The following is a 16,299-nucleotide window of genomic DNA, read 5'->3' as shown; positions in this document are numbered from 1 at the left end:
TTTTATATTTTTTAAAAATTTATTTTTTATTGAAGTATAGTTGATTTAAAATGTGTTAGTTTCAGGTGTACAGTAAAGGGATTCAGCTTTATATATATATTATGTATTATATATATAATATATATGTGTGTGTGTATATATATATATATATATTTATTCTTTTTCAGATTCTTTTCCCATATAGGTTATTACAAAATATTGAGTATAGTTCTCTGTGCTATACATTGTTGTTTATCCATTCTATATATAATAGTTTGCATGTGCTAACCCCAAACTCCCACTCCATCCCTTCTCCACCCCCCTTCCCCTTGACAACCACAAATCTGTTCTGTATGTCTGTGGAGATAACTCCTATTTCTGATTGTAGGTAGAGGATTCTGATATAGGTGACAGTCATACTTGCCAAACTTTTATTTTTATAGTGGATTCAACTTAAGTAAGTCATGTCCCATTTATCATCTTGTCTAACCCTCAAGATAATTGAAAGGTAACCAAGGCAGGTAATCCCAATGTTGCAGATGAGACAGCCAAAACAGGAGGGTTAAGTGACCTACTCCAAGTCAAACATTAGTGAGCAGAAGACTAGGATGAGAACTGCGTGCTCCTGATTTCCCAGCCCCTGATTTCCCACTACATCCTTTATGGTTACATAGTTTGGTACCTAGCCCACTCTTAACCATCGAGTCAAAGTCTGAGTACACACGGTTGGACACTGTTATTAAATTTCAGGAATTTAAAGGAAATCTGAGATATTTGGCTTCACAGGGGACAAGTTAAATATTTTATTCATGAAAAGTATGACTATGCATCTGTAAATAGGGAAGCTATTTATGTACTGATCTGAAATAATTGCCAAGAAATATTCTTAATACTTTTTATTTTGACATATTTTAAGACTTCCAAGAAGTTCCAAAAATTGTACAGAGAGTTCCCGTGGGTCAGGAACTCTCTCTTCACCCAGCTTCCCCCAGTGATAAGATATACATAACCATAATCCATTGTTAAAACCAGAAAGTTGAGATTGGTACAGTACCATTAATTTAAGTAAAGACTTTATTTGGGTTTGTAAGAAATATTTTAAAATAAAGAAAGAAGGTGAGATAGTGTATATTATGCATCCTATTTGTATATTTTTAAAGGGGTGAGGAGGATGTGTGAGTTTGTGTTTATTTGTTTCCATATGCGTAGAATATCTCTGGAAGGATGTATATGAAACTAGAGACACTGGGTTGCCTCCAAGGAGAAGATCTGAGCAGCAAAGTGTAAAAGAAATAGAATTATGCTCTTTTGTACCAATCCATCTATTTTTTAAAAAGGTAATGAGAAATCTTTTTATGTGTTCATATAAAATAATCTTTAAATTATATTTTTAAGGTAAGTAAATCTGACTGTATTCCATTTGCAAAACATATGCATAGATATCTTTGGAAGAATATATAGGAAATCGGTAACATTGATTTGCTTCCAGGAATAAAAATGGGCAGCAGGGGACAGAAGCAGAGGGAGACCTTTCACTGAGTACCTTTTGTACCTTTTAAATTTACACGATGTGAATTTATTTCCTTTTCAACAAAATTAAGAAAACTGAAAAAATTAAACCCTAAAAATAAATTGCTTTTACCTTGTAATTTTTTTTTCCTCTAAAATATTCAGTAGCTTTCTAGCTACTCTCTGGCTAAAATCCAAATTTCTTAACATGACATTTACGTTCTTTTTATAACTTGGTCTCATTATTTCCTGCCTGGAGCTTCTGTTCCACCTAAATCGTTTTATTACTCTCTCTTTCCAAATCCTGCACCTTCTGGCATTTCTTTATTCTTGTCTCCCTCTTCCTCAGCCATCAGAAACTAGCTCAGGCTCAGTTCTGTGACGTTCCCCCCGAACAATCCAGCCCTCTGTGGCTTGTCTCTCATCCAGATTTCTATAACAGTATACTGTCTGCCCTACACATTTGGCTCTTATCCCATACTCTCTTGTCTTTCAAGGGTATGTGCACTCTGTCCCCAAATAAGATTCCCAAATCCTTGCGGGCAGGAGCTGAGAAGGACAGTTTTCTGAAACTCCCTTTTCCTGGCAGAACCCTACACTTGGTAGATGTCCCAGTGATGCTTTTTGGCTAATCTCTTCTTTGCAGAAATTTATTCCATGCATATGCTCGCTTGATATGCTGAAGAATCCCAAGCTGTATCATGGCAGTAAGAAATTATCTATCCACCCAAAACACCCTAGCAGAAAAAAAAGAGGACAAAGTAAGAGTTAAAAACTCAAGAAAGCACATGGTGCTTGAATACTGATATATTTTTAATATACCATTTCTGGAAAACCAGATGCATGCTAAATTTTTTTCCTCTTTTTCATTTTGGTGCATATATTTGGCTGCATTTTGGAAAATAGGTCCTGTTTTCCTGGTAACCATGGTGAATTACCTAGTTTTTCTGATATATTATCAATTAGTTCTTGCAGTTCTTGTTTTGGGGAAATGGCAGAGTTGGATTCAAAGGTTGACAAGTCTGCTGTCAGATCCACGTGACTTCTAACTCTGTGTTCTTTTTTTTTGCGGTACGCGGGCCTCTCACTGTTGTGGCCTCTCCTGTTGCGGAGCACAGGCTCCGGATGCGCAGGCTCAGCGGCCATGGCTCATGGGCCCAGCCGCTCCGCGGCACGTGGGATCTTTCCAGACCAGGGCACGAACCCGTGTCCCCTGCATCGGCAGGTGGACTCTCAACCACTGCGCCACCAGGGAAGCCCTGTGTTCTTTTCTTTATAGCAATGGATATATGTTAGGCTCCCTCCATGGCACAGCATTGTATTCAGATTTAATGGGCACAAAGCATAAACTCTCTTCCTTGAGGAGCTTACATTCTGTCGCAGGTTGTATTAGTCTTTGTGCACTCTGTAGCTCTGTATGTAGTAGGTGCAGCCAGTTCCTGGAAGGCTGTTGATAGGTAGCCTTAGAACTAGAGAAAAAACTTCTGAAAAAGGTTGATCTTTGAAACAGAAACCAGTAAGAACGAAGACGCAAACAACAAACAATAATAGAAATAGCTTACCTTTGCCTAAGTCTTTTAGTCAGGCCCCATATTTCAAGCATATTATCTCTTCAACTTTACAGTAACTGACTGAGGTGGATATTATTGTTATCTTCTTTTGCAGATGAGAAAAGAGACTCAGAGAGGTTAAATAACTTGACCATGATCACACAGCTAAGTGACAGAGCCAGGATTCAAATGCAGAGCTTCTGCCCCTGGGTCCCTGTGTTTAACCTTGATGTGATGTTATTGTTTTTCCAAAGATTAGTCACATGGACAAGTAACTTATTAATATACTTGTCTTACTCTCTCTAACTAGATCACAGAGTCTCTAAGTGGAAGACTGTACCTCATTTTCTTATGGGTCTCCACACATAATTATCCATAGCACAAGGAGCTGGACATTGTCAGTACTCAATACTCCAGAATGAGTGAATGCATAAAAACAATTATGGCTTATAAATGTTGTGTTAATAAGACCATGATGTTCAGATTCAAAATTCAACAAACCAACTACACACCAAGCAGTGTGAGAGGTGCAAAGAGCATGAAGTTTTGGAGGACTGGAGATGATGTCCATGAAGGGCCTGGCACAGGGAGGTGCCCAATACATGGTACTTTTATTAATACATTAACATGATCTAATTTTCCTTACACACAACCCTGTTAGGTAGTATATTAGTCTGCTCAGTCTGCCATAACACAACACCACAGACTGGGTGGCTTAAACAACCAAAGTTTGTTTTCTCACACTTCTAGAGGCTCAAAGTCCTAGATCAAGGTGCTCTCTTCTCACTGTGTCCTCACATGGCCTCTGTGTGCACGAGGGTGTCTCTTTCTTTTCTTATAAGAACAGGCCCTATCAGATTAGGGTCCACTCTTAAGTCTTCATTTGATCTTAATTACCTCCTTAAAGGCCCTTTCTCCAAATCCCTCCACAGGGGGTTGAGGCTTCAACATATGAATTGGGGGGAGGGGGACAGAATTCAGTCCATAACAAGTAGTTATTCCCTTTCCATTTTACAGATGTGGAAATAGACATTTAAAGGAGTGGTTCCTGTTTTTCTGTGAAGCCTGGCTGTGCTGTCAGAAATGTCTATCACCCATATTTCTGTAGGTTTCTTTCCTCTTAGCAACTTAAAGCGTTCAACCATCTAACCCTCTCTAGAGGTTTTTTTCCTAAGAAGACAGAGTTAGTATTATCTTTTCTCTGGATGTTGCTGGTGAAATCCTGACAGTTGATTTTTTCCCCTGAGTTTCTCACCTTCATGCCTTCACCTCTCTTCTGTTATTTTATAATTAGCTGAGACCATGGGGGTTATCATGTAATTGATTAGTTCCACTTCCTTCTACGTTACAGAACAGGAACCATGGCAAGGCCAGGCTTACCAACTCTGGAATAAGGCTGGGGAATGGAAGGCTGTTCAGCCTACAGCAAACTCCAGGTATTGCGCTGTCACCAGAAAGCATGTGTGACTTCCCTGGTGGTTCAGTGGTTAGGACTTCTCGCTTCCGCTGCAGGGGGCATGGGTTTGATCCCTGATCGGGGAACTAAGATCCCAGAAGCCCCATGGCAAGGCCAAAAAACAAACAAACAAAAACAAAACAAAACAAAAAGCCCCAGAAAGCATGTTATTCTTTACCTGAGGGCTTTAATATCATTATAACTCAATATTCTCTACTTCACTCTTTCTGCCTACTTGTACCTTCTGCCGCTTCATGTCTTCTATTCTCTCTATCTTACCAGCTTTGGTCAAATTGTTATTTCTATCTTGAGTTCAAAACTCATTTAGGGAGAGTCTGGTTGGTTCAGCCAGTCAGCATCCCTTTGGGTCACTGGCCAGCATTTGGTCTAGTCGTATGTGTTGCTTCAGTACAGTGGAAAGAATTCTTTTATCTATCACAGCATGAGGAAAATATTTTTTGAGAATATACGATTTCTTTTCTTCTGGTCCTGTGTTTACTTCTCTTCTATAACGCAGTCTAGTGTCATGGTTAACATTCAAGTTCTGGAGTAAAAGCGTCTGGGTTTAGACACTACTTCCACCACTTACCAATTCTATGAACTTGGACAAATTTACTTCACTTCCCTGTGCCTCAGTTTTCTCAAAATGAGATTGTTGATACAGTCCCCATCTCACAGAGTTGAGAGGATTCAACGAGTTAAGGCATGTGAGCAAGCACAGTGCATGCATATAGTAAGCACCCAGTAAGTATTAGTTATTTCTAATTGGTTGTCTGAGTGTAGTTGCCCTCTTGGAAGGAGAATGTCAGTTCTTTTGCCAAGAATATCTCTAATCATAAATTTACAAATAAGCATTTTAGATACCTGTTCTGTGGCTGATTAAGTAGCATAATTAACCAAGGCTGTTAGTTCCTGATGACATTCATTCAACAATTCCACAAGTGTTACATATACAGTAACTTTTGTATTGAAACACTTAACACAGGCAGAGTAGACAGGTTGTTATTATCATGATGATGAGCTAAGCACAGGAATATCCAGAAAGCTAGGGGAAATTTTTATGTGCCATTGGGCACCTTAAGAATTTAAAAGACGGAGCACTTCTGGTTTGGAACTGCTCGATTTAAACAAATTTTTGCTCAAATAAACTAAAAAAAAAAAAAGAATTTAAAAGAAAATATGATGTATCTTGAGGGTGAGCCAGCAAAGGCATCAAGGTCAAAGCCTTAGAAATCTCTTACAGCCTTAGAAATCAAGAAGTCCTCGACCTGGGGTCAAAAACTCAAACACCAACTGCGGCCAGGCAGTTACTGAATCAGAAGTTGGGAACTTCAATGGTAAACCAAAGCCCAGGCCCCACCCCCAAACTAATGATAATTCGTAGGATTTGGTACCCAGCAGCAGTAGGTCCAGCAAGGAGTAAGCCTTTACAACGCCTCACTGATTCTATTGTGCAGCCAGGGGTGAGAACCACTGCAGTTCTAAACCAGCGAGGGCAAGATGGGTGTTGATTGCAATGAGATTCGCCAACTTCTCTGAAAAAGTCCAGATCTGCATGGGAACTTTCCCAAACTTTAAAATGTTGGCAAGTAATTTAAAATGTAAAAACTAAATAAATAAAAAAAACAAACCCCCTGGGAGTCAAAGAAAACATGGATAGGGGCTCTGTTCGGCGTCAGTTTGTAACCTTCCTTGCAGTTCAACCTTCAGCTTGAAAAAGCAAACTGATACAGAGATAAGTTAAATAACTTGGCCAAGATTAAACGGCGAGTCAGAATAACTGAGTTGGGACTAAAACCCGGTCCTTTTGAATTTAGTTAATGTTCCTTCTATGTTAGGTAAAGAACACTTGGAGATACACTTTAAAAAATGGGTAAGACTGTGGGCAGAGAGAGGGCGTTCCGGGCAGAAGGAATCCCAAGACCAGTGCCCCCAGGCATCCTGCAATCAGCGAAACTGAGCGATTCCTAAATAGACGAAAGTGAACTTGGGCCTTTGAACGAGGAGAATCAACCACGCATGCGCCTTCCACAGGCGGGGCCGCGGAGAGGCAGGTGGTAAGGTGACGAATTACGACCTCCGCTGGCGACGCTCACGTCTCCTGCCGTAAAGGCTGTGTGTTTGGCGCATGCGCATCTCGTTTCTTGTTCGGATTCCCGACGCGGTTGCTGCGGTTGCTGTAGTTTCCTTAAGTGTGTTGCCCGGGCCGTCGCCATGGTGAAGCTGAGCAAAGAGGCCAAGCAGAGGCTGCAGCAGCTTTTCAAGGGAGGCCAGTTTGCCATCCGTTGGGGCTTTATTCCTCTCGTGATTTACCTGGGTCAGTATGAGAAGAATCTGGGAGGAGTCGGGAGGGAAGCGGGTGCGGAGGCCGAGACTCCATTTTTGGTTTGGGGCGAGAGAGAGAAACGCGACCACGCCGCGCGTGCCGTTTGAGCCTGTCTTGTCGAGTGGGGTCGTTCTGAGTTCGAGTTCTTGTTCTGCCCTTTACTTTTTTTTTCGGCGGGGGGGGTCTTTAACATGTCACGTAATGTCTCCCGTCCTGTTTTTACATCTGTAAACTAGAGGTGACCTACTTTTCTGACAGAGTTAGGACGACCTGACGTATGTGAAAACAACGAATTCACTCTTTGGCACTAGGTAGGTTTTCAGGGCGTTAAACCTCACCTTTCCAGGTGGGCCTAAGTGGAAAGAGACCGGTGAACCTCGTGGGTATGCCATTGCTTTGAGGCATGATTAAGACAATAGTTATTGGTTGCCTCCTCGTTCTCACCGGGAGTAACGGGTTTACTGGTGAGGAAACCGAGGCGTAGAAAAGTTCTGTTCCTTGCTGAAGGCCACACAGCTGTCACGTGGGGGAGTTATGAACTCAAGCATTGGGGCATCAAGGCGCATACTCTTCACCACTATGCTGTAGTGCAAAGATTTGTAAGTGCTCAGGCAAATATTTTCACCTAGGGTTGCACATTGGTAATTTATCCTGTTTATAGCCTTGGATAGTCTTTTAAATTTAATCTGCCCTATTCAGGCAGTATTGTGGAAAGGAAAGAGTCTCAGCTCTGTCAGTTTGACATTTTCTAAAACACAGGTTCATATTTCAGAATCCTATGATTTTAACTAGGTGCTGCTTCTTGTTTTTCTTGCCTTTTTTTTTTTTGGTGTAAGATAAAGTACATTCACTCAGTCTTGACAGAGTGTTTGTGCTGGACATTCTCTAGGTAGCTTTGGCTCCCATTTCCCCATGAGTTGCAAGGCAACTGATAACTTGGAGATACTTCAGTATGCAGGACTTAAACAGATCCTTTTCCGCCCTTATTTCTAAAATATTTTTTCTAATATTCTCCAATTGGAGAATTTTAATAAATCTTTTTTAAAAAAAGATTTATTATTTATTTAATTTATTTATTTTTGGCTGCGTTGGGTCATAGTTGCGGCATGTGGGATATTTGTTGCGGTGTGCAGGCTTCTCTCTAGTTGTGGCGTGCAGGTTTTCTCTTCTCTAGTTGTGGTGCGCAGGCTCCCAGGGCACATGGGCTCTGTAGTTGTGGCGCGTGGGTTCCAGAGCGTGTGGGCTCTGTAATTTGAGGCCAGCCAGCTCAGTAGTTGTGGCACTCGGGCTTAGTTGCCCTGTGGCATGTGGGATCTTAGTTCCCTGACCAGGGATTGAATCCGCGTCCCCTGCATTGTAGGGTGGATTCTTTACCAGCGGACTGCCGGGGGAGTCCCTCCCTGATTTTGAACGCATTTTTAACAGAAGCATTACTTTGCCAGATTTTAGTGACTTTGTATAGGTATCAAAGGTTAGGGCAGGTAATTGGGACACCCTGCTCTTACAGGCTGTTATTCCCCTCTTTCTTCCAGACTCATCCCCACCTCAGCTTTCACTTAATAGTAGAATGGCCCAGTTTGACTAGTCAAGCACTGGGAGGAACTCTTCTTTTAGCTAAGGAAGGTATGGGGGCTTTGATGCTTCCCCGTCTTTGTGCCATCTCCTTTTTCCATTGTTGTGTATATCGGGTTCGGTTTTAGTCTGCTCTTGCTTTCTTTGTCCCTGTGGTTTCTTTGTTGCTCTGTAAGTCTTCCTGTACCTTTCCCTCCTCCCCTTTTTGAAATTGCTTTTCTACTGCCAGAAAGCTGTAGCTGGTTGTTACATCTGTAAGCTGGTTGTTACAATCTGTGTATCAGAGGTTTTGGTCGGAAGAGTAGTTAATGCTTTCCTTTTCCACCTCATTTTCTTTTTTGTGCACACCAGCTATATTCTCTTTACTAGGACTGTCATTATGGTGATTTTTGGTACCCTAGTGTCCAACTCAGGTGGAGATTGATGTTAAGGCTATCTTTTTGTGCTTCTTCCTTGTTAGTCATTGTCTTTTTCCTTATACTGTATCTAAACTTAATTTCATGTCTAACCTAGTTCCCATGCTTTACTTCTCCACCTTAGCTCTCACTAAAAGCTGCAACTGCAGATTGAATTTCTTGTGTAATTTAGGTTCAAACATACCTTTTAGGGCTTCAGGGAGTATAGTGGGAATGTAGTGCTATAATATTGGACCGCTAGTGACATGATGATAAAGAATGTGTTTGGACAGTTACCAACAAAAGGATTTTAATGAGTTACCTGTTGGAAGACAATTCTCCATAGTATCTTGAATTTCTACAAATCTGGTGAGCAGAGGCAGTGACCACCCTTTGTTCCGTATCTTTAAGGATATTGGTAGGGTGAACAGCCTTGGAAAATAGTTCCAGGGCAAAGGGGAGACATGCTCACTGCCCATTATGAAAGATTCTGGTTCCCCAATCTCAGGGTTCATCTCCTAAATGGTAATACTCTGACTGTAGCTGTTGCTGGGAGTAATAAAGTGTCCTTGTTTCTTTTCTCTTTTTTTTTCTTAATAACTAAACTTTCTCCCTTAACATTTTTTTTTAAAAATTTTATTTACTTACTTTTGGCTGTGTTGAGTCTTCGTTGCTGCGTGCGGGCTTTCTCTAGTTGTGGCAAGCGGGGGCTACACTCTTTGTTGCGGTGCGCAGGCTTCTCATTGCCGTGGCTTCTCTTGTTGTGGCGCACGGGCTTAGTTGCTCCATGGCATGTCGCATCTTCCAGGACCAGGGATCGAAACCGTGTCCCTTGCGTTGGCAGGCAAATTCCTAACCACTGCGCCACCAGGGAAATCCTGTCCTTGTTTCTGACTTGGAATCTTGTATCTTCTACCAGCATCTGTGAAACTGGTGGGCCAGTTTGTTGTCTTGAAAATGGGGTAAAATTTCATACTCCACAGTTCTTAATGCCAAGTCCAATTTTAATCAGTTATTTCAGCAAATTAGTATATATGTTGTCTAGTTAATTGATATATTTTAAAAGGTAAAAGTTTTATTTAATCGTATTTATAATGAGTGTTGATTTAATTAAAAATAACTTGAAATTTTTTCCCCCTCTTTCTGTCACCAATCTTTGGCTGCTTTATGAAAAGAGTGGTTCATAGGGGATAAAATAAGATATCTTCAATTGTTTCTTTTAAAAAGTATAGTTTAAAAAAAATCTCTGTGCTCTTTGTAGTTCATCCAGTGTGATTTGGTTGTTGTGATATCTTTTTTGTGGGTAATGACTAATAATGAAAGAGTGTGTGCTAAGGGTTGCTGTGCTAATTGTGTGTATTATAGGAATAAGGTAGTTTTTCTTCCCTACTGATTAGTTCTGCACATAATCACATACTCTAGTGAAGATTCAAGACTGTTCTGTTGCGCAGGTAAATCTAGGTAATTCTGGTAGATCTGGATATCATTCTAGCTACCCTAAATTGATTTAAAAAGAAAAAGTCTTGATTGTAAATTTTTTGTCTGCTAGGGTTTTAATTAGTTTTTATTCTCTTTCTCTTTCTTCCCTCCCCATCTCCCTCAGGATTTAAGAGGGGTGCAGATCCTGGAATGCCTGAACCAACTGTTTTGAGGTACTGCTCTTACAAATAAGCATTGCAGGGCAAACATTCATACATTAGTACTAAGTCATGGCAAGCAAAAGAGAAATAGTGGTACGTATTGTAACAGAGCTTTATCAGTCAAGTGTAGTTTTGGGCTGTTGGAAAACTGCAGCAGTTTGCAGACCAGTCTAACTTATGTTATCAGATAACTGCTTTCTCTCCCCTTCCTAATTTTTATTGGGTTGGCCAAAAAGTTCGTTCGAGTTTTTTGTAAGAATGGATAAAGCCAGACGAACTTTTTGGCCAGCCCAGTATATACTGCATTGGTGTTATAACCATAATGAAGCACATTTTAAAAGGAAAAGAACTAACTTATCCTACCACTTTAAAAGCTGAACTGTTTTTAATACCTGTATTCCTGTCTTATCCTTATTCAGATAAATACGGCCTTTTATGTCATTCTAACAAGAGTACAGAGAATTTTGTTTTTTTCACCCAATGTTAGAGTTGATAGCCCATATATTTTCTAGTTGTTGATCACTTAGGTTTTTCAGTTTTTTAGTATTTCAAATAACAATATAACAAACATTTTTACGTGCATAGGTTTTGATTTATTTCCTTATCAAAGTGTATGAACATTTGTGACTCTGAAAATGCATTGTCAAATTCCTTTCTCTGAAACAACCTTGTAGTTGTTGGATAAGCACTTGTGAAAACTTCCACACACACAACACACACAGATATACGGAGTATATATATTCATATACTCAGACGTATGTGTGTGTGTATGTATATACTTGTGAAAGCCATATGTATGCGTGTGTGTGTGTATATGTGTATGTGTGAAGGCAGAATCTGGAACAGGCAGGATTGCTCTGTAGAAAGGACTGGCACTGTGATGACTAGGACCCCTGCACAGGTGCTGTGGGATTTCAGCTTTACCCTCTGTCTTAAGACAGTTATTAATTGTCCTAACAGACTTTTCACTGGCTATTCTAGGTCTTCAGCTTCTTCAGACTTCTAATCTAAGCCACTCTTTTCTAGAATGAGCAGAAATAATAATAGTCATGTTACTAACAGTCATTTACAGTGTGTCAGCCACTGTTTTAAGTGCTTTATGTGCAGTATCTCTAATTGTCACTTCAGTCCTTCAGAGCCGATCACACAGTCAGTAGGTGGTAGAGTATGTCTGTCTCCAAGGCTTACGCGCTTTCCACTGGGTCATGTGGCCTCCCTAGGTAATATGACCTGTTACTTAGCACAGTGCCATCTGATATGAATTTCCTCCATCTTCTCTGACTTGCCGGTCTCTCCTTTCTCAAAGCAAGGGTTTTTCCTTCTTAAGGGTTACTGCCATGTGTGCCCTCTTTGTGTCCATTTGTGCTGTTACTCTCTTTTCCCTGATACAGTCCTTCAGTAAATGGTCTTCACTCACTGCTTCCTTTCTTCACTTTTCTCTTTCTTTAACCTTTTATGGTAGAGCTTCTTAAAACTGCTTTCAAAGGTCCCCACCAAGCTCCTTTTTTTAGCCTTTACTCTTTGAACTATCAGTTTTCTTTTTTGTGAAATGGGGTTTCAGGTAATGTATCTGCTACTGAGTAGCCGATTGACCTCAGAACAGTTATTTCCTTAGGGAAACAGTACCTTAGGAAACATTATCAGAGATGGAACTACCTGGTCAAGCTGTGTGAACATTTTCCAAGCCCTGAAAGTTACCATCAAATACTTCTTCCCAAGAGGCCATTAACCTTTTTAAGATAAGTTTTCTCTTTTATAAGTTGGGCATACTATCTACTTTATAAGATTGCGATGAGGATTGAATAAGAATATTGTGTGTAAAGTATTACAGTGCTTGACAAGTAATGTTTGAGCAGTAAACTATTAGTAATAATTTTTAATCTTTTCGATGTCACCTCATTTACCCCACTTCTTTCTCCTGTGAGAACTATGCTCTAGCTACATGACACTGCATGCTAATCCCAGAATAAACTGTATTTTTTCGTGCCTTTGTATGCTTATTCTCCCTCAGCCTGGAATGCTTCTTCCATTCAGTTTTCACTTGTCTAGAAAAGCCCAATCTCAAATGTCACCTCTTCCCTAAATCTTTTCCCCCTTCTCCTGACTGAAATTGCACCATTTTTTGTGTTCCTATAGTATTCTTTTGTGTCTGTCATTCTTTGCTTTGTATTATGCTTGTTGCTTATTTGCATTCTATGTTGTCCTGCAAGTACCTAAAGTAGCTGCCAACTACTTTGGCAACACTTTTTAAATGTTGAATTAACTTAATTAAATGATCCTAACCTCTTGGTGGTCTTGGAACAGGAACTGATACAGCATTTCCTCCTGTAGAGTTTTTAGACTAGACCTGCATCCTGAGAAATAGTGTTTTTTGAGCCCCAGGTGATCCAGGATCCAGAGGTGGTGCTAGATGTACCCTTTTGTTGTACTGGCTTCAGTTATCCCACCAAGAGTTGACCCTTGAAAGTTGCAGACTGGATGAAGCAGCCACCCCCCTGCTTTTTATTTCTTCACCTTACTGTCATCTCAGTGCTCTTGTCATTGCTGGTGCTGATGATCATTCTTTTCTGTCATTAGGAACATTTTCTGATTTCTTTCCAGGGATATTTGTGATTTAGGAAGGGATTGAGGAATGCTGATAAGAGTTATCCTGTTACAGAATTTCATATACTGTGCTGCTTGCACTGGAGAGACTTGACTGAGAGGTCTTCCTGGGTTACCTGGTCTGTACCCTGAAAGGAATAGACTTGTATCTGCCAGGCTTTTCAGTAATGTAAATGTTTTATTAATATAAAACTTATTTAGCAATATAAAGTTTATTGTTTATATATAAATTTATATATATCACACTTGTGGAGATAATATGGTTCATGATTTACTGGTCTGTTTCCCTTGTTAAGTTGTTAGATTCCTTGGGATTAGATCCCCATTTGTCTTAGTGTCCTCCTCTTTCACTCAGGATGGTGCATTGTACGTGGTTGGTTGATATGAATGCCTTATTTAAAATGCAGAATTTAATGAATAAGGGACAATATCTTAGTAAAACATTATTTAGGCAAAATATGTGAATACTAAGTAACAGAGAATGATTGTTCCCATTATCTTTATAAAGCCAAGGAAGATTTTCTTTTCTCTTTATCTTAGATGCTCATTACCAGTGAGGAAGAGACTTCGATAAATGAATAATTTGTTTTCATAGCTTAACTGTATGCAAAAATACTTCGGGTTTATTGTGAGATTTTAATACACTTTTGAAAACTGGGAATAGATGCATGTTGGTTTGTTTTATATGTAGAGGGAAAATAATTTCTAAAAATTAACAATGCTCAGATTGTCATTTTGTAATGCAATTTTATTTAAGTTGACATACTACTAGAAACTACATTTTTAATCAACAGGACTTAGAAGTAAAGCACCTCTTGTCTCTCTCCTGGATCTAATAATGATACAGCTTTATTTTCTGGGTTCATCAGTCCTTCATATCAATATTTTGATTGACCTCAATTTATGTTTTCCTTTTTACTTATAATAGGTAACTACAATAAAAAGTAATAAAACTATATTTCTTTAAATAGGTCTCTATGTTTGTTTTTTTTTTGCCCAGTGAGATTGATCCTTCTGCTAACTGAATTTGATAGATGAGTAAACACAAACATAAATGTATAAAATCTTCTAATTCTTAAGCTATGTTTAAGAAGTTTTTACTTTGGGGTTTAATTTATTTTTCCTCTTCACAAACATTTTAGCTTACTTTGGGGATAAAGGACTATTTGGTCATCTGGTTTTGGAAGCAATCAATGCAGAGGAACAACATGGAAGGTGTGCACTCTGGCTGGGATAAGAGATGGGACATCGTTCAGACGTTCACCAGTTGGATGGCACAGGGCTCTTACTTCTCAGATGCGTCTGTGGCAGAGTGGAACCTCTACTGACTTATTTATGATAGACTGTATTAAAATAAATGTTTTTTTAACAATGTTATGCCTTGAGTCCTTCTTGAATTGAACATGATAGGACTGTTAGGTAAAAATTTAGCCTTTTGGTACTTTTTCAAAACAGGGAATCTATGTATGTGCCTAGGTGCTACTTTAAAAAAATACGAAAATTTCCAAGTTAATTCCTGTCCATTCACTTAACAAATGGATTCCAGTTTCCCTTTGCAGTGAATTAATAACTCCTTCTGAGATGTTCTGAAGTAGTAAAAGTAGAGACAGCTCTCTGTGACAAACTGAGTCCTTACTTCCTGTACTGCACTGGAGTAACATTCTCATTAAAAGAAATAGGGTTCTTTGGCTGTGTTGGTAGGGAATGGGCGTGGCATTGGCGAGTTGTGTGTATGATTTGTGAGTTAAACGTGAGTCTAAGATTTCCCTCAGTACTGTTAGGAAGCTAGAGGTGGCTGGGCAAGAGCCCATAGTGAGCTACACAGAATAGTAACACTACCTATTTTCTGATAGAAGAAAAGGCATTTAATGGAACTAGTTTTCAGTTGTGCATCCTGGTTTCCTGGGACCTTTATCTGTATTTGAAGGCCCCCCCCCCCTTTTAAACTTAGCTTTTTTTGTAATTCTAACAAAATAGATCTATTTAGTTAGTTTTGGGAATTGTAATTAATTATAGGAAAGTAGGCCTGAAACAAAGTATGACACGGTTTGGGAGGTGCCCATTGGATTGAATGTTTCTAACATCCAGTGTTAGAGAATGATCATGAATGTAATCTCCGGTAACCGGAGCTATCATTCCAGAAATACCTTATTTCTAATGTAAAACCGTCCTAGCTATTTAAGACTATTTCCTCCAGTTTTGTTACCTTTGCTTAGGAGACAAGGAGACAAGACTATTGTGGAGGCTTATTGCATAAGGGGGTTTTAAAGTGGAATTCTGGAGAGCTAACTGCAGGGAAACCATTTTTGGTATGCACTTAATGTAATTGCTTTAACATTTCCATGAATCGGTACACGTATGATTTTGCTAAAAGCTCTGAGCAGCTTTTAAATCCCCGTAGAATTGCTTAAGATTGTGGCCTTTTTCCCCCACGCCCTCATCCTTTCTACTAAACGTGTTGTCAGTGAATTTTTGTTTAGTTAGTATTTTGGTGCACATTTTTCTTTTTCATTTAGGGTTTCCAGAAATTGAAATAAAGCTATGGCAAGTGTCCACTTTGATAAAATACTAACATGGATAGGAAATGTAACTTTTTTTTTTCTTTCAGGAGCTAACTTGTAGCTGTTTATAAAACCCCAGAAGATTTTAAAGGAAGAAATCTAGAATTAAGTGGAAAGGGACCAGTTCCTTTTTCTCGCATCTGAGGAAGCTGAGGAACAGAGTTTAAGCATTTGTTCAAGGCATAGGATAAGAGCTGAGACTAGTACCATTTTAATGTCTGTATCTCTGAAGGTTTGTGAAATGTTTATAACTAAGCTCCTACATTGTATTGAATTTTAGATTTCAGGGCAGTGCAATCCAGTTTAGCAAGCATTGGTCTCTGTTCTGTGCTAGGTACTAGAGAGTCCTTACAAATAAGATTATTTCTGACCTTGATTTTGCTTAGGCAAACACTGAGCTGATAGGACCTGATTTGAATCCTGGCCCTGCCGCTTAGTTCCTACTACCCATGGTAGAGTAGTCACTTACTCTATAGACTTGAGTTTCTTCCACAAAATAGGAATAATATTTGCCCCAAAGTGTTATTCACTAAACCAGTGGCTGTCATAGCTGATCCCAGACTAGCATCACCTAGAAGCTTGTTAACAATGCATGTGTTGAGGTCTTCTTGAATCAGAAACTGGGGATGAGCCCCAATGGTCTGTGTGTGTGATTTAATTACTTCAACCATTGTTTTGAATTAAACTTGTTGTTTTGAGTTAGTTGT

At 39.5% G+C, this 16,299-nt stretch overlaps 1 protein-coding gene across 3 annotated transcripts; it reads left to right on the top strand.

Annotated features, from left to right (window-relative positions):
- The first annotated feature begins 6,610 nt into the window (after positions 1-6,610).
- TOMM7 (translocase of outer mitochondrial membrane 7) lies at positions 6,611-14,408 on the top strand. Of its 3 annotated transcripts, none has more exons than XM_027102664.1 (3): positions 6,611-6,811; positions 10,391-10,439; positions 12,043-13,760. In XM_027102664.1, exons 1-3 carry the CDS (start codon positions 6,709-6,711, stop codon positions 12,056-12,058), a joined length of 168 nt encoding a protein of 55 aa, XP_026958465.1. In that variant the 5' UTR covers positions 6,611-6,708; the 3' UTR covers positions 12,059-13,760. The 3 variants fall into 3 exon arrangements, with proteins under 3 accessions (XP_026958465.1, XP_026958463.1, XP_026958464.1); XM_027102662.1 differs by having other exon boundaries at positions 12,031-13,760; XM_027102663.1 differs by lacking the exon at positions 12,043-13,760 and adding an exon at positions 14,174-14,408 and having other exon boundaries at positions 6,612-6,811.
- The last annotated feature ends 1,891 nt before the right edge of the window (positions 14,409-16,299 follow it).

Source organism: Aethalodelphis obliquidens, unplaced genomic scaffold (assembly GCF_003676395.1).
Source record: "Aethalodelphis obliquidens isolate GAN/ISIS:26980383/991018 unplaced genomic scaffold, ASM367639v1 scaffold5, whole genome shotgun sequence".
Classification (NCBI taxonomy): Eukaryota; Metazoa; Chordata; class Mammalia; order Artiodactyla; family Delphinidae; genus Aethalodelphis; species Aethalodelphis obliquidens.
Note: the sequence above shows the minus strand (reverse complement) of the source record. Positions and strands in the feature narration are given on the sequence as shown.

Bases quoted from the DNA above. Each gene is read 5' to 3' on its own strand.
- TOMM7 (XM_027102662.1), top strand. From the start codon at position 6,709: ATGGTGAAGCTGAGCAAAGAGGCCAAGCAGAGGCTGCAGCAGCTTTTC. The intron at 6,812-10,390 runs GTCAGTATGAGA...CATCTCCCTCAG, and splicing joins TCCTCTCGTGATTTACCTGG to GATTTAAGAGGGGTGCAGAT. The intron at 10,440-12,030 runs GTACTGCTCTTA...ACCTCAGAACAG, and splicing joins CCTGAACCAACTGTTTTGAG to TTATTTCCTTAGGGAAACAG.